The 24,032-nt window shown below is 40.1% G+C and overlaps 1 protein-coding gene across 1 annotated transcript; it reads right to left on the bottom strand.

The window, feature by feature from the left end:
- Positions 1-3,858: 3,858 nt before the first annotated feature.
- Positions 3,859-23,563, bottom strand: HADH (hydroxyacyl-CoA dehydrogenase). Its single transcript, XM_064652078.1, has 8 exons — positions 23,369-23,563; positions 19,915-20,043; positions 18,561-18,718; positions 13,659-13,785; positions 9,557-9,646; positions 8,538-8,610; positions 5,363-5,479; positions 3,859-4,331 (listed from the first exon to the last, which is right to left on the bottom strand). Exons 1-8 carry the CDS (start codon positions 23,495-23,497, stop codon positions 4,213-4,215), a joined length of 942 nt encoding a protein of 313 aa, XP_064508148.1. The 5' UTR covers positions 23,498-23,563; the 3' UTR covers positions 3,859-4,212.
- Positions 23,564-24,032: the final 469 nt, after the last annotated feature.

The raw sequence follows: 24,032 nt of genomic DNA, 5'->3' as shown, positions 1-24,032 counted from the left end.
AAACTACAAAAAACTGCTTCTGGCTTGCCCACATCTTTAAAGCCACTTGGTACTGTGGCTTTCTCTTGACTCAAAAATAACAAGCATGCATTAAACATTGGCAATTAGGTGCTGACAGCTTAACAAAAATTATTAGTATGAACACTGGCAATAACTATCAGCTATGTATCTATAACAGTGGACACAGGCTTGCGGAGCAATACTCTGAGACACGGAAAACATTTTGTATCTCATGATGCTACACAGTGGATGCTTACACAAAGAATTCACTAGAGAACTGCAAGCACCTGTAGTTTCACACACATTTTCCAATCTATCCCACCACCTTTATGCTACTACACTGCACACACCCAAATGACTGCCCTCAGGGATGTTGGGCCTCAATAATGCACGGCAATTACAGTACAAAGTAACCCAACTGAGATTGTTTGCTAGTACCTACATCCTCTAGCACCTACCTTTCTGGCCACAGAAATACATTACATTGTGTAATGTAACTCATTTGCAGACTTCACTGACCAAAGCCTGGCAAAAAGTCAGGAACACACAAGACCTTTTCAAACCAAGACCACCCTTGGGGCACTAGGGAAACAAGACCAAAACAAAACCCTGAACATCACTTAGAAGCCACTACCATGCCTTTCAGACATGATTCACTGCTGGAGCACAGGGCTGGTAGTACTGGATCTCATGGCTCTGAAGAGCCCAGGCTAGATGCTGGAGTTAACTTCTGTTTAACTGGTTTTTGAAGGACATTTGCATTGTCAGCTCAAAACCCTCAGGTCAGATGGCTTGGAAGACAAATACAACTAGTCTAAGAAAGAAAAAAAGACAGATTTCCAAGTTATTTTATGCAGTTTTTCCATCAACCCTTCTTTCTATTGTGTAAAATAAGGCATAAGTTCAAAAAACTCTCATCTGGACAGAGCTGGGCTATTCACTTCAAGACAGCTACTCATTTCCAGGGACTAAACTTCCATCAACAGAAAATTAATATACATTAAATTATTTGGGAATGCTGTTTTCCCAATTAAATTCCTACCAAAGTGATGTTCTGCAAGTACCCAATATGAAGGAAGGAGGAAGCAACAGATTCCACTTTCCATTCCAAATTCAAATCCACACTGCAAGTTGATATCCGTATCTTCCATGAAAACTACTCTCCTATGGTAGTACACTGGAAAAACTCAATGACTTGCAAACACAGATGCAGATTCAGAACTTCAGGGCCTCTGCACTCAACAGTGCAGCCACTACTATTGACCCACATACAAGCATTATTGTGTTCAGTGCCATTCATGGAGAATATTTCATTTGTTAGAACAAAGCAAAATTTTAACTTCTACACACCCAATTCCTCTTCAGATCAAACTTCATTGCCACCTCTTGCACTTTATACTTCATAAGCCACTCATGCAGAGCACCCTCCTCCAGTGCAATTAAGATTCTGCTTTCAACTCTCTCTGTAAAGCGTGCTGTGCTCTCCTCCCCAGCCGCGTCAGCAGCTAGGTTGACCACAGATGGAGCATATTTGGCAGCTGAAATGACCCAGATGCTGAACCTGGAGCCATCTTCCCAGCTGCAGTGGCTGGGCTCCTGTCCGACTCCTCAGCTGTTAGCTGTCAGGCTGCCCTTGAGCTGTGCCAAGCTTAGATCTCAAAGCTTTGACTGAATCTGTGAGGCCTGCTGACAGAAAGGATAACACAGACTAAAGGTTTTAAAAGTAGGCAGTGAGACAAACACCCTTCCCTCCTTTCTGTTCTATCCCTCATTTTTTCCCCACAATCTCTTTTCCACTATTAATAAAAATTCAGGAAGAGCTCACTGGTAACAGCAGGTCTAAGGTAACACATCCTAATCTGAGGTACTGACCAGCAGGAGATTCCCCTTTGTCTACACTACGTGCAGTGGAAGGTGACTCACGTACCTCTGCATCAAGTCACAGCCCCAGGAAAGGGCTGGGAAATAATCTTTACTGAGGAAAAGGTGGTGACAGACAATTCCTTCATTTCACTACCTATTCTTTAGGCCCCCTAGAAATCTTTAAACTGTCAAAGCTGTAGAAATTCTTCAACAATTCAGGAGGAACTATTTAATATCCTACTTCTGACCAATTTCCTCACAACTCTGAACCTTAAAAAGGACTTCTACATTCTCCATGCCTCCCCACTGAGGAGCAAAAGAAAAGGCTTACCTCGATTCAATGGCTTCAGTTACCACTATCGAGATTTAGGATGAAGTATTTGAAGTTTTTGCCCTCGTCTCTCCTCATTCTGGCACAGCACCCCACATGCTGATAAAACAAACCATTCCCACCCACCAATAAAGTACCTCCACATGGTCTATTTGCTACTGAGAAAAAGAAGTCTCTTCTCAAATAGCAAGTCAAACTTAAAAATGCCTCTATTTCAGGTTTCTTTTATGTATTACATATACACATACGCCTGTTAGAGCTCCTGAAAGGAAAACACTGTTTTAGAGAAAGCTTATTTTTCTAAAATATCACATTTAATAGTGAAAAATATTTTCCACATTTAACATTAAATAGCCTATGCCTTGCTATAAACCTACCCATTTCCAATTTAAAGATGATCTTCCAAGTAAAGGGAGCAGTAGCAAGTTAATTCTGCTTAAATGTTTTCATAAAAAACAAACAGCATTTTTTAAGACACAAGAGTAATACACATTCCCATTTTTAATTACTACTGAAAACAGTAGTACTGAAGCTAACTTTACCCTGCAGCACTTAAAAGTCACTAAACTGATCTACAGGCATTAAGAACCTTCAAGTGAAACAGACTTCATATGCAAGACTCTATTTTAGTCAAACCAAGTCCATTTACCAATATATTAGCAAAGACAAGAGACTCTCTGCAGTACCATTTCTCTCTTACCCTTTTCTTTCAGGACAAGCTGCTCAAAATCAGATGACCTGTAATTAGGATCCAGTAAACTAAAAAATTTTATTCTGTACTCAAAGATTTCTTGTGTGACCATGTGCAAGGAAATTAACATCTGTCAGCCTCAGTTTCTTTATATGCAATCTGAATTAGATGAGGGAGGAGGGAGAAAGAGGCAATTTGGTGTTAAATAATTATTCATAATTTCTTTAATTAAAAAATACATATGTAAGGACTTTGTACACAAAGTAAAGGAACATTACCACTCAGTTGAACTGGAACACCAACCCTCATGCCCGCTTGCTTTGCAGTATTTGGAATAAAGACAGGATTTGATGAGCTCCCACCACAGACAAATTCAGGCTCCACTAAGCCCCACAGAAATAAAGTTGCAAAACAGAAGGTGTCTCACACAGCCAGACACACGTATTTATTCACATAGCACAGACTCCCAGCTGCAATCTTGAAAGTACTCAACTACCAGTAGTAGTGTACTGTGTAAAAATGACACTTTAATAAAGCCAATTTACAGGACACTTCAGAAAACATACAGAAGCTTTGACCAGCTTCCTAGCTTAGGCCCTTCAGAATAGAAATCACCTAGAAATCTTCATTATCGTTCTACAGCACCTAATAAAAGTAGGCCCTCAACTGCTACCTGAATATGCTAGAAAATCCCAACAAAAGTGATGAGCTCTGCTTTTAAATGCTGTACTGGGAATCTTCTGTCTGGGTCACAGCCTGCCTTTGTGGGATTTTTTATTTATTTTTAAATATGACTTTCAAAAAATTATTGTCCAAGGCACTGTAATTTACACCTACAGATTAGCACTGCAGCTAAGAAAAATCCTAACAAAACAACTTACTGCCTTTCTGCTGCTGTGTTTGCCAGCGTGAAAAGAGACTGCCACCCAGTGGACTCCATCCAAGTACACCAACTGCAAGCCAAGACATTCAATACAGAATTATTGAAAACTTTATTTTTAAGAAAGTGAGGTTATTTTTAGGATATTTCCCATCACTATAATAATGTTTTTAATAGATAAATTCACTTGTCATTCTGTACTGCACCTGAAAAAATTGACATTTCATGAAGGCACTGTACATAGAAAGCTTTTTGGAATTACAAGAAAAAAATAATCTACCAAATCAAGTTTTGACCATAATTAACTAGTGCAATCACTCAGTTCAGAGGTGGGTTATGTTCTAAATGCAGCTTGTGCCATCCTTGGGTAGGTTTAAACAGAATTCACCGGTAATATGGCAACGCTGAATAGCACACAGATAGTTTAACACCTCTTGAGGTGTGGATTCATTTATATTTGTAAAATCCTTCTCCAGTCTTCTTACCCAGCTTCTTTTCTGCTACCAGTTTATTCAGGAGTGGGCTGGGTGCAAAAAGAGGGTTGTTGGGCTCTAATGAATGCCATCCTGGAAAAGAAAGGAAGTGGATGAATTAGTAACAGTTCTGTTTATATCCAAAGATAATAGAGATCTGCATCTCCTTAGAAAAATATTCAGAGGTCAGAAAACTGAAGGAGGTCTGGAACTTATTGTAAACCCTCTGAGACCCTTCAATGCAGCTTCATAAAGCGCAGATCAGTGCTGATGATTATGAGCAAATCTGTCAATTAGTCTTTAGGCACAGTGTACTCTGAATGCCTTATAACCTCCAGGACTGAGGATTTTTAATACTTTAAAAAAATTAAGGAGAACTTTTGAAACATAGATAAGTACAAGGAAATAAAACAACAGCTAGCTGAAAAGAAATTTAAGTGCAAAGAAATTCCAACTTGAATTTCTACCTGTGAAAGACACAGTCAGTTAGAACAATGTAATGCTACTCCACAGTATTAACTAAAAGCAAAAGAGGTTTCACTGAAAATGCCCTTTTCAAAGTCACATTCTGCCTTCGAGAATATTTAAGCTGCTCATTCAAAAGAATACACCAACCATCAACAAGCCATCACCAATTATGTATGGTTTTTTTACTGTATTGACATTCATCCACTTAGTAACTGAAATGAAAGGGAGATGATTTACTTATATCTTTTGAGGTATTTACTGCATTTCCTATTAATTAAGAATGAAAACACAGCTGGCAGAAAAAGGATAAGCAGTCTCAACATTTGTTGCTTTTCATCAGAATTTCTTACCTCCAAGTATGCCTCTCTTCCCACTGATTCTTTTTAGTTATATAAAGTATCATTAATATTATTATTATTTTCCAATGGAACTCGATGAGGTCAGCAAAACCACCACTGTGTACAAAGGGCACAAGCATGCAGTACAAATGCTGTACTCACACAGCATTCTGAGCTGAATTCTCATTCGTTTCTCCTGAACAGTTAAAAGGCTATGCCATAAACATTCAGTTTAAATAATTAAGAGTCACATTTGCATTAGAACATCTACAGTGTAGCTAAAAAGGGGGAAAACAGAACAAAATAAGCATGCAGTACCATCTATAATGTATTTACTGGTATCCAACCCAACGTAGTCCAGCAGTTCAAATGGACCCATGGGATAGCCAGCCCCAAGCTTCATAGCAACATCAATATCTTCCTTTGATGCATCTCCTAGAGAAAAGATTGACAGTTTGATGAACAGAGAAGATTTCGCATCTACTTGGCACCACTTATAAATAATTAACAGGGTGTTACTTCACTCTGGTGCAGCTCTTCACAGAAATCTCTGCATGTTTCAGAGCCACAAAAACTAGAGTCAGCATACACATGTGGAGCATAAAGCTGAATCTCTCACAAAAAAAAAAAAAAAAAGCCCTGCAGGCCTGTTTTCTATTTTTCTAGCTTCCTCCTGCATTTCAATAGAGATTACTATGCTACTGATGGAGCCACAGCTACTGTGCTGAACCTATCAGAAAGACTAAAGGAAGACCTGGTCACTATGAAGAATCAAGGGTTTCTTTTAGAGGCAGCAGAATAGGTAAGTAAGGAAATGACTAAATTTCATCTTCATGAGATCGGCAGCAGCTTTTGAGTGATGCACAGGACAGAGCTAATCTTACTCTACAACTGCCAGAAGACAAGTGATATCCAGCTGATGGATAAGGCAGGCATGGAGAGGGGAACAGTAGCAGCTGAGTAGCATGCTTAGTTACAGCAGCTTTCACTGGAGGATATCTATTGGTATCAGAGATGGCAGATAGGAGAGACCTGAAAAGACTGAAGTTGTTAAAAAAATAGAAATCAAAATTATCACAAATTTATTACTTCTACTTCAGTGTGTGCCTATAAAAAATACAAATCCTGTATTGTCACAGTTAATATTCACCTCATTCTTTTCCTGGGAATACATATTTTATACTGTCATCAAAGCAGATGCATCTCTACTGCTTAATTCTAATACATATTTTGATAAAGGCAGTGCAGTTCTTTGCAGATCCTGTAAAAAATGATGAAGTTATACAAACCCCAGAGGTACTTGTTAAGTAACCTCCATGCTCAATGCATACAGGCATTCAGGGTGTCCAAAAGCTTGGCAGACATAGCCTATGCAATTTATATGCCTAAGATCAGAGATTCTTAGAAATAAATTTACAAAATCTCTTGTAAAGGCAACAACTCCAGTGACAGTTTTATATGAAGTAATAATTTATATATATCTCCCTTTACTCTTTAAAGCTGACAATGTTTGGGCTTTTTTAAAACCTCATTTTATTTCTGAGAAACCTGGAAAAGTAACCTTACTTAATTCTAACATAATTTCAGTTCCCCAAATTCAAACACTCCTAAATCCTCAGCTCATTTGAAGTTGATGCAGGTGTACATACTTGTTCTATCAGCAGATTTGTCCCACTTTGTCAAACTTAGGACATGGCCACCCGACAGTATATAGTTTCATTACCATACAATCAAAAATAGCAAAAGGACAAGCAAGGGTTATACCCCTAATTCATAATAGTCTCTCCTAGTATAAAGCAGACTCTATATAAACTTGACTGCTTTTTAGTTTTTCCACTAAGAACAGGGAAGTACAGACCACCATGTATTATAATATGCCCCCTGTTTAAATCACTGTTAATATACTAAAGGTATTTTGCCTATGCAGAAAGTGCACATTTAACAGTATAAGACTCTGTATAAATAAAAACTCAAGGACTGGCCCAATAGAAAGGTATATTTCAGTGCTTGAGGTTGCCAGGAAAGAGACACAATTTCATTCTAATGTGAATGACAATCTGGCTCAATAGTCTACTCTGAGGATTAACACAAAGGATATGGTAAAAATTTAACCTGACTCAATGGAAAATATGAATTAAATGACAGCCATCAGTCTTCTCAAAACATCAACCAGCTTTTTAAATATATTTCATTAAAAACTCACAAATTAACTTTAACAAGTTTGGAAATATCATACTGTGGAACAAAATACAAACAGAATAAAGATTAAATCAAAATAGTTTTGCTTAGCAGAAACCAGTCAATTTTAACATACAAACTCAGTGACTGTTTTCTCCTGCATTTAATTAAAATTCTGTTGTCTCCTGAAATATGCACAATGATACATGTGACTTAACAAAGGCATCTCTTAAACACAGTGAAACACCCATACACTCTATTTAAAACTCTGACTTTCTCTAAGAGAATAATGGCCCCTCACATCCATGCCTTTGCCTTTCAAGTCACTAAATTTTCTCTTTTCTCCCTTTGAGATGTAATTAGGTACATCTGTTGATGGATAAACAAGTAATGTTGTTTTATATTTTTTTTTCTGGAGATCAAACCACCTCTTCCATGTGCTTTAAAAGAGATTTTTAATATTTAAAGCATATTAGGTGAAATCCTGAAAATGGAGTGCTTTCATCTGTAAAAAACCAGTGATTTCAAAAACAAAATGTTTCAAATGACATTCTTAGTATCACGGCAGTATGAGCAGAGCACTTGAAATAAAAGCAATTACATTCTGTAATTTCCTCTTTATCCACTACATTCATTACTGGCTTGTTTTCTTTTCAAAACAAGTACCAAAGCTTTGAAAAATTCAGTGGTTCTTTGGGAGTTAGTGATTATTTCTACCTACCCTCAGAATCAATATAAGAGAGATCAGCACCTAGATGGGAGCTCCAGAGGAACCTATGTCTAAAAAAGGACACAGAATTTTATGTGGCAATAGCTGAGCCCAAATCACTTGTATGCCAGTACCACAGTGTGACACTATTACACTACCTACCTCACCTGAAAATTGGTGGTTTATTTCACAAGCACCATATGAGTGAACTCAGGAGAACTTTGCTAATCGTCCCCTAATGGGATTTTCAACCACTTTTATCAAAGTCTCTTTGGACAGAGAGAGGGAGGTTCCTGAATAGTCAGCAAAGGATATTTTTACAATGGCATTACACTCACCTTGTCACCTCCAAGTCAGAAACATTTTCACCACCAGGAATTTCCCTCACAAGTAACTACTACCTTCCAACTCCTCACAACCTAACATTTCAAAGTGAAGGCAAGATCTTTCCCATTACACATCCTGGCTCATATTTGAAGTTCACTATTCACTTCCAGCCTTTAAGATCTGAAAATTTTGAGGGAATCTCAAGGCTTTTCTGAAGTGACATAACATTTAGTAGTATTATACGTCAACATTCCCTGAAATCAACATCCCAACAAATACCTCTCTCAAAAAGTCGAACAGCTTCCATCATATATGGCACCAAGAGACGGTTTACAATAAACCCTGGAGTATCCTATGAAAAATAAAAAAGGGATTCTAAGTACACATTCTTTACCAGTACTACACTCAAATGCTACATGACAAATGAAACAAGTGGATGAAGTGTATCATCAATTTATGATACTCTCTGAATTGTATTTTTCATCTGATTTATCTGCCCAGCGTTAAAACATAAAAGATGAATTTCACAAACAAGAATAGCACATAAACATTCATCATGACAAAGAACAGTAAGACTACTACAAGCCCAACTCAATTAATCTTAAAACAATTTAATGTGGCCAGTTGGCAAATGTCTTTTCTTTATCAAAATTCTGATGATGCCATTTCCTGAAGGATAGGAGAAGAGCATTTCTTCTCTAATAGGTTTTTTTGTGTGTGTCCACTACCAGAAATGGGCTGTGAAACTCAAGGCAATAGCTTGCATAAAGCTACCCAGACCACAACTTAATGGATTCAGAAAAAGTGTGCTTAGGAAGCAGGGTGTTACTCTAGAGAAAAAAAACAAAGCTGCAAAGCTCTGAAGATTAATTTGCGTCTCATTACTGCAGTCTTAAGGAAAGTTTGGAATGAGCACACACCAGAGAGGATTCATCCAACTGCCTCACAGTACAAGAGGTAACAGTCTTGTCTCCAGCACGGCAAAAAATGAGTTCTTGCTTAAGCTCTCCAGTCTAGGCTTTTGCAGGACTTTAAAAACAGACTCCAAAACTGTAAACCCTGATACTTGTGAGTTTTGCTGCTCTAGGCAAGATGTCTAGAGTCATTTGACATTTAAGAATTTGTGGTAATTATGGATGTTTTCTTCATCAAACTGTTTTTAATAGGGAAGATAAACTGGACAAGAAGCAACCTGGAAATTCTTGAAGTACTCTTACATCCACTAAAACCTACCACCTTAAAATTAACAGTCTACAAGAACAGATCCTCTGAACACTGTACAGTCAAAACATACTCACCTTACAACTGACAGGACTCTTTCCTACTGCTTTACTGAAACCCATAAGAGATTCAAAAGTCTTTTGACTGGTCATTGGAGTCTTGATGACCTGGGCAGACGGAAGGTAGAGAGAGAATAAGCACATTTATGAGCAGAAGCTCTCTCATTTCATCTCATCCCCATTACAGCAATGATTAAATTGTAATCTAGAACATTATTCCAGAAATTCACAAAACACTTGTTTTGCAAAAAAGATCTTCAATGGATATATATTGGATACATATATGTAACAGACGCAGAAATCCATTTTAAAGATAGATACAGCATTTTGCACATTTTGAAACTATGCATTTCTTTAAGATACTTTCCCACTCAGCCACTATGGACGGGTGGTAAAAGGGACCATCCTTTGGAATCACACTTAAGAGATTATAGTATAACAAAGCAACTTCAAAAGCTACATAGTCTCTGTTGTCTTGGGAAACACAAAGACATCACTCCAGAGAACCATGTGAACAGATACAGTTCCTGATATAACAGGTTGTAACATCTACCCTGTGCCCAATGTAAACACAAAAGACACTAATTTCTAAAGAAAATTTAAAATCTATACTGCAACTTTGTGACAGCCCTGTAAGCTTTTCAGTACTGTTTCCATCTTGATTTTCTTCACAGCTGAGTCTTCTGTCACACATAGTATTTTCTATACTTCACCACCACCATTCCCTGCCCCAACTCCCACCCCCCCAAATAAAAAAAAAAGGCAAAAAAGACAGATGTGCAGAAGCTGAACTGGTTGTAATATTTGTGTTGAAACCAGTCTCCATGTGCACTAACCTAAAACTGCTATACGTAAGTACATAAGGCTGACCTCCTTATTCATACCATTAAGTCACAGAATCATTAACGTTGGAAAAGACTTCGAAGACCATCAAGTAAAACCTTTGACCAAACACCACCATGTAAACTCAGCAATGGCACTAAGCACCATGTCCAGGCATTGCTTGAACACTTCCAGGGATGTGACACCACCACCTCCCCAGCAGCCCATTTCAATGTTTAATCACACTTTTCAGTGAACAAATTCTTCCTGATGTCCAGCTGAAACCTCCCCTGGCACAGCTGGAGGCCATTTTCCCTTGTCCAGTTGCTAGTTGCCTGGGGGAAGAGGCTGACAACCACCTGGCTACAGGTAGCTGTAGAGAGTGATAAGGTCACCCTTGAGCCTCCTTTTGTCCAGGCTAAACAACCCCAGCTCCCTCAGCTGCTCCTCATGTGACTTACCCTCCAGACCCCTCACCAGCTTCACTGTCCTTCTCTGGCCCTGCCCCAGCACCTCAATGTCCTTCCTGCAGTGAGGGTCTCAGAACTGGGCACTCGAGATGCAGCCTCAGCCGTGCTGAGCACAGAGGGACAATCACTGCCTTGGTCCTGCTGGCCACACTATTTCTGATCCAAGGAAGGATGCCATTGGCCTTATTGGCCACCAGGGCACACTGTTGGCTCAGGTTCAGCCGCTGTCAACCAGCACCCCCCAGGTCTTTTTCCGCTGGGCTGCTTTCCAGTCACTCTGCCTCCAGCCTGTAGTGCTGCATGGGGGGGTTGGGACTCAAGTGTAGCGTCCGGCACTTGGCCTTACTGAACCTCATACCGATGGCCTTAGCCCATGGATCCAGCCCATCCACATCCCTCTGCAGAACCTTCCTACCCTCCAGCAAATCAACATTCCCACCCATCTTAGTGTCTTCTGCGAATTTACTGAGGGTACACTCAACGCCCTCATCCAGGTGATTGATAACAACATTAAACAGGACTGGCCCCAACACAGAGCCCTGGGGAACCCCACTAGTGACTGGCTGACAGCTGGATGTAACTCCACTCACCACCACTCTCTGGGCCCAGCCATCCAGCCAGATTTTAATCCAGCAAAGAATACACCTGTCAAAGCCATGGACTGTCAGCTTCTCCAGGAGAATGCTGTGGGAGGCAGTATCAAAGGCTTTACTGAAGTCCAGGCAGACAACATCCACAGCCTTTCTCTGCCACAGAGAGATTTTCCCCCATTCTAATAATTGACATAAGGCAAACACAAAAAACCTCACACCAGTTAGGATTGAGAAAAAGGCAGAAAAAGTAGTGATCTTTGATATTTGATAAAAATATCTGCAACAGTTTCAAGAATGAGTTTTTAATATACACTTCAGAATTTTGAAAAACTAGCACTATCTTTTTTGAATTATTAGAGAAAGAAATCCCCTCAAAGCTATGTGCTTTCTGAGCATGAGATCCACAATCTAGGAAAAGAACAGATAATGCTCAAAAGTACTGCAGATTTGTGACCCATGAAGGACAGCTTCCATGAGAAATGACTGGCAATTTCAGTAGTATCTTTCATAGTTTTGGTGATTCTCTTGATTTTTCCCTTAATTATTTCAAATTGAAACACCTGTTTTACATAGAAAATGTTGTTTATAGTGCTTGCCAATGCCAATCCTCATTTACAGTAGTAAACCTGAAACAAAACCAAAAGCTTTAAAAGCTTTTTAAAAAGCTTTAAAAAGTGTATTGATTTACTAATATTGGTGCCTTTCTTCATCAAGCCACTGAAAGCAGAGGTTCTGTGTTTTAAAGTTCTTCAAATACTATTCATGAACTGAAGCGACTCTGGGGCAGGACATAAGTCATGCGAAAAACCTCAAAATTATAAAGATTGAGCACGGCAGTCAAACAGAGACTCCTTGGTTTTGGTTTTAATAAACAATGATAGGTATCTTGTATTTTTTCTAATCTCACAGATGCTTAGTTTAGATTTCTCAAGACTATGATTTGTTTTAGCCTTAAGATATAGAACACTTCATTCACAGAAATAAATTACTGCCAACAAGTCCTTCTTGGTACAGAAATCAATGAAGTCTACGTTAGCCTAGGGAATTACATTAAATATTTTTGTTACATCTGACAAACTTATAAAATTCCTCCCTTTCCTTCTTACCACATTTCTCCAGAACACTTAGTCACAATATACAGGATGCAATATTAAACTAAAAATAAATTTAAAAATCCACCTGGATACAGAATTCAGCGAGAGAGAATTCGCACGTGTCTGAGCGCTCATCAGACAACCATACTCTGAATCCAATTTGTTCATTTCAGCCAAAAGATTCAAGCATTCCAAAAGGGAGAAGAGGAGAACGATACATGCAAAGACATAGAGCAAACATCTGCATATATATATTTTACTGGGAAACAAGCAAAAACTATAATAACGTGAATCTTGGGCATTCGAAATGGGGGCACAACACATTTGAAGTGTTTGTCACTAAAGCAATACTAGAACTAATGGCCCATGGGACAGAGGAAAATGATTTAAAGCACTTAAAGGTATGAAGTACATGAAACTTTGGGGCAGAGTGGCCAAATATAACAATTTATTTCCACTTACTCTAGAGTTGGTAAATTCTAGTGATCAAGGTCAGCCACAAGGGGGAAAGGTGAGAAAAAGAAAGACCTGTTGTTTTGTCTGTAATGTGACCCTTACTTTGGAGGCTCAGATAAACTCTTATACTGGAATGTTATTCTACTCTGCATTTCAGTATTTTTAGAAATTATATGATGCAGCCAAAGAGAGTATATTTAGAAAAGAGTTATGTAAAAACTTTTTATGCTTCCTTAAAGGCTGAGAAATACTGTAATACTTCCAGACAAAACATATGAAACAAACATGACTGACTCTATTTCAAAAGTGACAAGAAGTAAGATTTCATTTCATATAATTTTCTATTGATTCCTACCGGTAGCAGTAGTTCTTATTAATCAGCCTGCCTGTGTGCCTAAAATGATCACTACAAACACCACCTCTGTTGGCAGTTCAGTGGAGGACTCTGGAGCCTCGAGACTGAAGGAGTTACCTCTGTCTCTTCAAACTGCCCCTCAACAGAGACTGCACCATCCTCCTATCACTAGAGGAAGCTAATTCCATATCAGAAGAGCTGCAAACTGAGATCTACTCTTTCATCTAACTCAAGTCTCACTGATGACAACTGCATTGCTGCACTGCAGTTGTTATTGTGATGGAATGTGATCATAATAACCATCGTAAGGAGCGGTCCTAAGACACTTACCTCCACAAGCTTCATCATAGGCACAGGGTTGAAGAAATGGAGACCCCCAAATCGGTCCTGCCTGGTGGTCGAGTTAGCCAAGTTTGTGATTTGCAAGGATGAAGTGTTGCTTGCAAATATCGTATGGCTGGAAACAAGAAATATATGGATTGCATAAATGACAGTAGGAGAATGATGCGCTAAACAGAAATAGATACCCACTGGCTAACCATACACAGAATCCTCAGAAATATTCCTGCAGTTTATCCCAGTTCTTTTGCTGAGGTGTGAGTACAGCCACTGCAAGGACTGTGAGAGTTTCTGACTGTCAAGGAAGTGTGTTGAATACATTTGTTAGGTGCTGGGAAAAAAGACTCTGAAAGTAGAAAATTTCTTTTAACTCCCCAGATACATTCCAGATAACTCCTTCAGCAATCCTGGAAACCTAAGGGTAATTTTTTTGTTAATCATTTACACATCTATTGAAACCCAATCATTTGCCACGTTGAAAATGCACTTTGGAGCCTTAAGGAAAATGTGGAATCTACTTTTTTATATAATGATCAATGGTAGACACGATGAGCAAACCTGCTACAAGAGCAAAGAGTTGATGGGAAACAAACAGAGAAAAGATAAATACCACCATGCACAGGACACTGCAAAGGATACACAACATGCCAAGAATTTTAAGACTTACATGAAGTCCTTTTCCAGACATAAACCACATTTAATAACTGCAATTTATAATGGTTTGGTTTGTGGTTTGGGATTTTTTTCCCCCAGAAATACGTCAGAACCTCAACTGCCCTGCTGTAATGACATCACACCAAAAACTTAAAGAAATGGCTTTTTCTTCAAATCACAAAAATCAGAAAATAAATCAGAGATAAAACCATATCTTCCATTCTGGACTAGATCCTACTGTCCTTTCAAAAAGTTATCCTATCAGACTCATCAAATGTTAACCTACATTGATATTTTGCTTACATTTCATTGAGATATAATTGAGCTTCACAACAGAGCTTTCAGAGAAGTTATGTCCAAGCCATGGGAACATCTTATAGTGGCATTAAAAGAAAACATTCTGGGACAAAAACACCCACATGGTTTTCTATTGTTTATTATGTTCTCTTTTTCATTATAGAAAAGGAAATAAAAAAATCCTGGAAATTCCTGTTTACTTTTCTCACAAATATTCTTTTCTTATTTCCTCACCATAAATGGGCCTTATATTGTTCTGAGGTGGGTTACTAAAAGAAGTATTCTATATTTCAAAGTTTTGACATTGCAAGGTCAGTGCATTCAAAAGTCACTTATCCTCACCAAATGTTTCCGACCATACATAAAAATTCAAATATCCATATAAAAGTTAATCACACTGATTTGTGTAATGTAATTATTGTTAGGTTTATATCTGAGTTCAATTAAGTAAGAGATTTTACCTCAGTATCACTTCTATGGGTGAATACTTGTAGCCTCACACAATATAAAGCCTTGGGAGGGGGGAAATACATTTGCACTGTGTACACAGGCATTTTATTTACACTTTTTGCTCTGACCAACCAATTGATTTCAATTGAGTTTAAAACAGAATTTTCATGCCTCTTTGACTTAGAATTACATAATCCATGCTTCAGGTGGCAGCAGAGTTGGAAGGCTTTGGAAAGCAACAGTACTAGCGAAGCCATAGCAATGCTTTTCCAGGCACCAGAGTGCTTCCTCCTGGTGCCATCTAGTGGGTCAGAGGAAGACGTCGAAAACAGAGCCCAACACGAGAGAAGCAGACCATATCAATAAATCTGACTCTTACAGCCCAGCTCCCTTACACAGCAAACACTGAACAAGACTTCCTTTGTAACAGTTTTATAACACATTGATTCTAACACAGTGAACAGCTGAAAGACTCAGCCAGTTCTGAGCTGAGTTCCCATATATAAAGATAAATCCTAGACCAAGAAATGTTCATGGGCATTCCCACACCCCAGACATAAACAGAAAGAAAGTACAGAATGTTCTTTAAGTGGATACACAAAAATTCTTTTGCCATGTTCATTATGACCCCGTTTGGAAAAGTGTTGCAGTGTTTAAATAACTAAAAGCCACAAAGAACGTGGGGATATCCTACAAAAACCCTTGCCTGACCTTTCCATAATGGAAACACAAAACTTACTCAATTCAAGAAATGGAAAACAAAACTGAAGAGGGAGTAGGAATGCTTTATCCTGCTCTGAAGATGATGACCATGTAACACAGTAACAACTACCTTGTTAGGAGGGTGAGTATAACACCGAGAGGAACAGAACCTACTCAAGGAATTTTGCAAAGCTCTAAGAACATAAACCACTATGCTCTCAGACTGATGGCATCCAGGAAACACCATTCACCATTTCATCTGGACAGTTACCCAGATGAGGAATACCTTGACTTCCCCATGTGCTTTGGGGTTGCCACACTCTTCTGGCTCGTTACACTTGTTCTGAAGACTTAAGGGAAATTCACTCCCCATTCACAAATACAACTTCTCTCAATAAAGAACAGCTTTCCCACTCCCTTACATTAATAGATCCACTCTCAGAGGAAATACAGTTCTTTTATAAGAAAATGGAGGAGGAATTAAGTTAATTGTGCTTTGTTTTTTCAATGCAATGCTTCTGTTTTGTGCTGTCCCCAGACTTATTTTCATTGGAGAGGTCATCATGGTGCAAAAATAGGAAAGGAACTGTTGCAGCCAAGGAAACATATAAGATATGAAATAAAGTGCAAAAGAAGAAAAATGCAAGGTTTCACACAGCTTCTGTTTCAAAGGAAGAATTCATCATCTTGCCTGAGCAACTGTAACACATAGCCCTTTACATTTCCATCTGCTACCATCTATCCCCATGGTAAGTCCTGAGATTTGAATTAAGGCAAGTCCTCCCTCCTCAGAAGCCTGGTCTTTCACAGTCTCTGCCTGTAACACACACTTCAGAGGGTCCCAATGGCCAGGGCCCCACAGAAGCAAAGCTTGTCCTAAGATTCAAAGCTATCTCGAAACAAATCCTGTCTTCCATATCAATTGACCATAAGTCCACCACCCTCACTGAGCATGACAGAACAGTTAGCCCATATAATATGCTTACAAGTTTTGAACTATTCAGTCTTAGCAACGGCTGTAGAATGCCTGCACTGACAGGGAGAGCCTTCCATTCCACCACAGTGCTGTGTGGGATGAAGGAAGTCTACTGCTTCCTTCTAATGCATGGAAAAATACTCACTAGACATTTCTGCCTTTCCCCACACTGCTCACAGGATCTGCAACTCTATATTTCTTACATAATTACAAACTACCCTTTGTATCCAATAGCTAATATTTTAACACTTGGATACTAAATGTCACTATTTTACCAGTTTTCTTTCTTTCATCCCTGCTTTCCACACCGCAACCCATATTCTTCGCCATTCACTCCACTTTTCTTTATCCTACATGTAAGAGATCTGTATGTTTATCATAATTTCCAAATATCCTTTTAAATGGAAGGCTTCTTGTCTAGTCATTTTTCCCAACCTTGAAAAATCATGTCTGATGCAATGGGAAGAAGCATATCTGAACAACTCCCAATATCTTTTAACACTCTGTAATGTAAAATTTAATGTTTTAAGGCAGCTATGCTGACAAACAGCTCAGTCTTACGAAACACAGCCTCAGGTGTTCCAAACATACATATTTTTAAATGAGGTTCCAAGTCCCTCTGTCCCTTGCTGACTACTTCTAAACAATTTGCTATTTAGTACAGTCCAACTTTCTCATTAAAGACTAGGGCACTTGTTGGTCTGTTTTTACAAAATAGGCCCAATCTCATCACTACAAGGTATTCTCATAATTGCCAAAGACAGCTACTTACTTCTGTGTGTCAGATTAAGAGTAATGGCAAGTTACCTTGTGCTCAGTACGTGGTTGGTTGTGATCATTTATTGCTTTCAAAAGTACCAGGTGATTTTAACTACTGACCATATGAGAAAGGCCAAAAAATCTCCCCAGGCTGAATTCAACTAATGATAACATCTTTTCTCCCTTGACATTACATTCAAGCCACAGCTTGACTAGTTGACGGGCTTATCTAGACAGTCTAGAGAATACCTCTTAGTCAATATCCTCAGATTTAGCTATACTAGTTAAAATCTCACCCTGCAAGCACTCAAGGTCTTGTGATCCTGAGTCATCAATTACAAGGTTCAAACTTCTGAGACTGCATGTTCAGCTTAAAAGCATTTTTGTTTTTGGATACAATTCAACAATAACTTCAAACAGTTACCAGTTACAGTTCAAAGAAAATTCCAGGGACTGTAACTGAATGAGTGCATATTAAAAAATTATTTACACTTTTATACCACACAATAACCAGCAATGATCTGTTTCCAAATTCTTGTATATAAAGTAAACTTGGTTCACTTAAGACTCTTTTGAGATGACTGAGACTTACGGCTAAGAGGCTGAGACTTCTTAAAACTTGTTCATGCCAGGCATGCTAAAACCAAATATTTTATCATCCCAATTCCCAATTTAAATATGGGAACAAGAGGTTAAGCATAACCCATGTGTACCAGAACAAGTTTATTCTACTGTTGTGCATTTGCAATTGGATTTAGATTTGAACTACAGCCAAGTACACGGACAAGCTTCATGACCAAACATACCTGGGACCGTAACACATTAAGCAATGCAACAAGCAAAAAACCTGGTGGACACATCTATGAGTGTTTGTAACATATGCACCTGGTACAACAACTATTCCACACCAACATGATGGTCTGGAGTTAGTCTAAGAGAAAAAAACCCCTGGTTTTAAAAAAAAGCAGCTAAGAAAATAGAGAACTAACATTAAGCACAAAAACACCAGAAACAATGGTCTAAGTTTCAAAATGTAAAAGGAAAAATACACATACTCTGGAGCAAACTTATCCAGCCTCTTGAAGAGTTCATTTTTGACTTCTGGGTTCTCCACAATGGCTTCTATAACCAGATCTGTGCTGTGGACTACTGCTGCTGCATCTGTGCTCGTTGTGAGGTTCTTTAAGGTCTTCTCAATGAACTCAGCGCCAGCCTGAAACATTTCCAAGAAGTTATAATGTCTATTTACAATGACTTAATTTACTTTTACATGAAAATCCCCTTATGTGCTCTGAAGTGTTTTTGAGCTGCCAAAAATGCAGGCAGTCTGCCACGTTTCCAATTCAGTGAGCAAGTTCTAAGTGTGTAGAGATACAATGCTTTCCACTGACAAAATTTTCCTAGCCAGTCAAATCTGCTTTGAAGCAAATAGGAGACCTTTGAATTAATTCTTTTAGGAAGACCATTTGCTGCAGTCCAGCCTTCAGGGTAAGAGTCTCAGTGATCAACTGGTTGGTCAATCAGTAGCTACAGTTTCAGTGCAAATGCAGGGGAAAAAAATGTTTTTTCACTAGTAATTCCAACAATTGCTGACACAGTTTGTGAGGACAGAAATCAAACAGAACTGCAAGACTTTTCACCAAGGGTAAATGGAGACATAGTACAAGTGAAAAGAAACCCAAAACGTGCATGGTAGAATACAATGGCATACAAAACCCACAAGCAATATGTGGACAGTTTTCCTTTGTATTAAAATACTCCCCATAATTATGTATGTATGTATGTATGCTCTGGTTATCCTGGTACAAGCCCTTTTAATTTCCTTTGTCTGCTGCATCATTTCTACTGGCAATCATCAATGCATAATATATGTTAATATGTATCAAAAGAAGAAATGGATCTGCTGTGGAATTTAGAGAAACAAGAATAGTAACAAGTAACCCTTTGGATACAAATTTAGATGCATCAACTGCTCCACAGTGGCTTGCTCTATGTAAGTCTTACTCAGTAATGTAAATGAACAGTATCTTATACATCTAATTCATGTTACTTGCACTCTCTTTTCCTTTGCAATAATCCTGTACCCAAGTCTTGGGGCCAGGACAGGAACCAACAAAACAAAACCAAAAAAAAACACAAAACCCCCACTCCTTACTAAGGTATTAAGACAATTTTGTTACTATTTGCTTTTGGATAAAATGGGTGCATTCCCAGAAAAGACATCTTTCAATCTCCCTAAATTAAAAAAAAGGAAAATCAAAGTTCTTCAGTACACTGGAAAAAGTTTTCTTTTTAAGACAGTATATTAACATGCTCTATAATGCACAGCTGTAAGCAATATCAGAACTCAAATATGGTAGTTTTTACTTTCCTAAGTTTTCCTAGAGGAATAAAGAAGAAGATTTCAACCTCAGGCTTATCTGCAAACTTCTTTTTTGTCACTCGCTTCAAACTCTCCTCAATTCCTTTTGTAGACTTTTTAAGGATTTCATCTGACTGGTCTACTAACACCACTGTGTGACCACTGGCTGCTGCAACCTGAAAGTTAAAAAAAAAAATAAAAAAATTCAACATCAATGTCATAAAAGAACCAACCATATTGATTTGTGCTGAGGCAGACAATACACCAGGCAATGAATTAGGCAAAAGACACATTGAACCAAATGCACTTTCATAGAAAAATCATAAAAACCTGCAGATAGCTGGGGTGGACTAGAAGGAATAAAGGTCTCAACTCAAAAGAAAAGGAAAAAGAAATCCATATTTGCCCCACACTGATCGCAGAACCCTACCTGTGCCTGGAGACATCTGAATTCTGCAGCTATGGCTAGAGAACAAACACTTGCCTTGAAAGGAACAAGTGGCTTAGCTGTGATCCTTGTATCTTGTAAGGAAAAAGGGCTGTGGAGACCAAAACTGGAATGCTGGCAGGGTGAACAGGTGGCATAAGGGATGACCAACCCTGTGTTCCCAGGACACAGTGACATGGCAGCTCACGGCTCTGCTGTCAGGCCATGAGCACGTGCCTGCAACAACTGGAAGGTGAAAGTGGAGCTGGGAGTAGCAGTGAATGTTTGCCACTCCAGGACTCTGCACAGACCTGAATGACCTGTTATCTCTCCTTACTACATACTTGGTGCAAACACTGGCTCAGCTACAGACAGCACTACTGAGTTGTCTTTTTGGTTGGTATTTAAATTAATTTCAAATGTATAACATCATTTTCACACATTGCATCAGCATAATAAAACTCAGCTGTTCATTATCTGTTACTTCACTATTCATTAATGTTCCTCTTGCTAGTTAGCAACAGCCTATCTTCCTTTTCAGAATTCCTAAATTAACAGAGCTTGTAATACAATAATTGTATAAAATGGATGTTAAAACATGGTTCCACTGATGGTTTTTAAAGACACAACTTCAGAGCTTTCCTTCTGCAGTCTTCTACCTTACATCTAATCTTATACGTAGAGATTAAAGACTCTCATGTGCCCACAAGACCTACTCCAACAAAGCTAGCTGAAATGAAAAATACAGAGATATCTCATGAAGAAAAGCATGGTGATATTCTCATCCAATTTGCCTCACTAATACAGCTAATAAAGAAATGCCAGACTGCCTCTGGACAGCAGCAGTAGAGCTTTAACAGGGAGTCAGTTGGCAGATGGGCACGTCTTTATCCAACTTTTTTCCTTTTATTTTCACTATGGCTATTTCATAAAAACAACTGGATAAAAAACACTTAAACCAAGCTTGGACTTCTACTCCTAACACTTCATCTGTTGCTGATCATTTGTAGCGGTACAGCAAGACCCTTTAATCTTCAGATGAAAAATCAATACCAACCACATTTTTAAGAAATGCTTCTCTGAGTATTCATTCATGAAACCATCACTGACCAGTTGGTGAAAAATCCTAGAAAAATTAACATCTGCTTTCCCCCCATGGTTACATGGACAGGAAAGAAGAATATGGCAAAAGATCATACCATCTCCTAGCAATTCAAACACACACTTGCCTAGATTCTACTACCCAATGATCTTAAGAATGCTAAATAAGAAACATGAGTGCTGGGGAGTCAATTAATGCTCTTCTCATGCAGAAGTGTTTTTCACGTGGTAAAATCAGAAATTATAAATTCATGGCTTTCAACCATATATTTTAGCAGAGGTTAGCTTCTCCTGACAGTATGAAAAAGCAAGGAAAGAGGAGAGACAATTTCTTAAGTGTACAACAAGGGAGGAAAAACAGCTTTATTAACAGGGTACAGGGGATACACCACTCAGTGTTATAATCATCTTTGCTTTGAGATAATTTTGGATTGATGAATTGGAGGCAGATGGTCAGCAAAACAATCCTTGGTCCTTAACAGTGGTAGAAGCCTACAACCCCTGTTACTGCCAAATACCACACATGTTTCTCTTGACATGCCCCTCTTTGAGAATGTGCAGACTAACAGAATATGAAGATCAGCTCACTTTTCCTGCAAGATTATAAACTTTGCATAGTGTGCATCTTCCTCAAACATGAGAACAACTTTCTTCAAAGTTCCTTTAGTGGAAGCCTCAAGCTCTAGCATCAAGATACACAGGAGTGTTTTTACCAGACAAGTGAAAAAACAACTAGCTAATTCCCTAGTAAAAGAAAAAACAAACAAACAAAAAAACCCCCTCTGTATTCCTCCTGCTAGAGACTTGCCAGGAATGTAAGACACCTTCCGTTCTGAGAAGGAAACTCATTAATCCATTAAAATGGAGAACTGCTATTTATGAGCTCCAAGCTCACTGTCAGTTTCTATCTGGGGATACTTTGCATGCTCCCCTTACTCTTTGTGAAGTTTGTGAACTACCCTGGTATCCTGGGCAACAGGTTCTTTCTTTGAATTAAACAAATATCTAAATTTTACATCACCGACAGAACTGTTCAGTTTTATGTCCTAAAGCTATCAAGCTAAAGGTGAACTTGAAAGCCAAAGGCCTGAGATTAAGCACTGGGAAAAAAAGCCCTATTTAAATATTAACCACTTCGTAATTCTGCAGATGACTGACAGCTAAATACCCATTTTAGCTGCTGCATTCCACTTGTAAAATGACACCTGATCTGCTCCTTCAGCAAGTTAGAAGCAGCTTCTTTCTCGGACCAACATTTTCCACATATTATCATACACAGACTGGTTTACAAGTAGGCCACACACTGTCTTAACAACCACCTTAAAGAAACTAAAATACAGACCTTGGCTCTTCTTGCCGACTCGTCTGACCTGAAGACGCGTGGATTAGCAAGAGAACAAGAAGTGCTAAAGTTGGGCAAGCAGACAGCAGCGGTGCAGCAATACTTCCCACTCCCGCCCCGCAGCAATCAAACCCAACCCCAACCCTGACTCCGCACAAGTCTGGCAGCGGAGCAGAAGGGGCGCGTCCCTCCGGGCCCGCACCGGCCCTGCCCCTCGGGGTGCCACGGCCGGGCCAGGGCAGCCACTGCTTCCCGCACAAACACAGCCTGGAAAGCCACAGCACGGAACAGACCGAACACGAACTATAACACACTCAGAGAAAGCGGGAGGTTTTATTTTGTTTCGCTGCGCTTTTTATTCATGTCGGTCCGCCGGCGGACCGCTCGACTTCCTCTGCGTTCGCCCCGTCCCGCCCAAGCACAGCGCGGGGCGCTGCACCGGGGCCGGGCTCAGCTGCGAGCGGAGCGAAGGGGCCGCCAGGAGCAGCAGCGCGGGGGCTCCCCCGCCACCGCGGCCCCGGCCCCGCTCCGCCCGCACTTGCCGAGCCCCGGCCGCCCCGCGGCCGCCATGGCGCCGCCGCCTCCGCTCACCCCCGCTCGCCCGCGTCCTCGCCAGGCTCTCCACGCTCACCTGGGCGATGCCGGCGCCCATGAGGCCGCCGCCGATGACCGTCACATGTTTGATAATCAGCTTCTTGGCGGCCGCCGTGGCGGCGTCGGAGGAGGCGGCGCGCACGAACTGGCGCGTGGCGAAGGCCATGGCGAGAGCGCGGAGCGGGCGAGCGGCGGGGCCGGGCCGGGCCGGGCGGGGCGAGGGCTGCGCTCCGCCCCGGGGGGCGGTGGCCGGGCCCGGCTGCGGGGAAGAGACGCGGTGGGTCTTTCACCTACGCTACCTCCGATTCCTTAAGAGGAGTCAAGCAGCAACGCCGAGGTCAGAGCTCCCGCTGGCCCCCGGCTGGCGCTGGGCCGGCGGCGGTGGCTGCGCTGATGCCCGTCCTTTGCCACAGAGGTCACCGCGCTGCCTCCTCAGCACTCACCTTCCTGCTGCCGCTGCTCATGTTCACAGAGTTAACGGGGCCGGAAAAGATCTCTCAGATCACCGAGTCCAACCCATGACCGAACACCATGTCAAACTAGACCATGGCACCAAGTCTTTCCTTAAACACCTCCAGGGACTGTGACTCCACTACCTCCTGAGCAGCCCATTCCAATGTCTAATCACCCTTTATGTGAAGAAATTCTTCCTAATGCTCATCCTAAACCTCTCCAGGTGCTGCTTGAGCTTATGTCTTCTT

Source organism: Pseudopipra pipra, chromosome 4 (genome assembly GCF_036250125.1).
Source record: "Pseudopipra pipra isolate bDixPip1 chromosome 4, bDixPip1.hap1, whole genome shotgun sequence".
Classification (NCBI taxonomy): Eukaryota; Metazoa; Chordata; class Aves; order Passeriformes; family Pipridae; genus Pseudopipra; species Pseudopipra pipra.
Note: the sequence above shows the minus strand (reverse complement) of the source record. Positions and strands in the feature narration are given on the sequence as shown.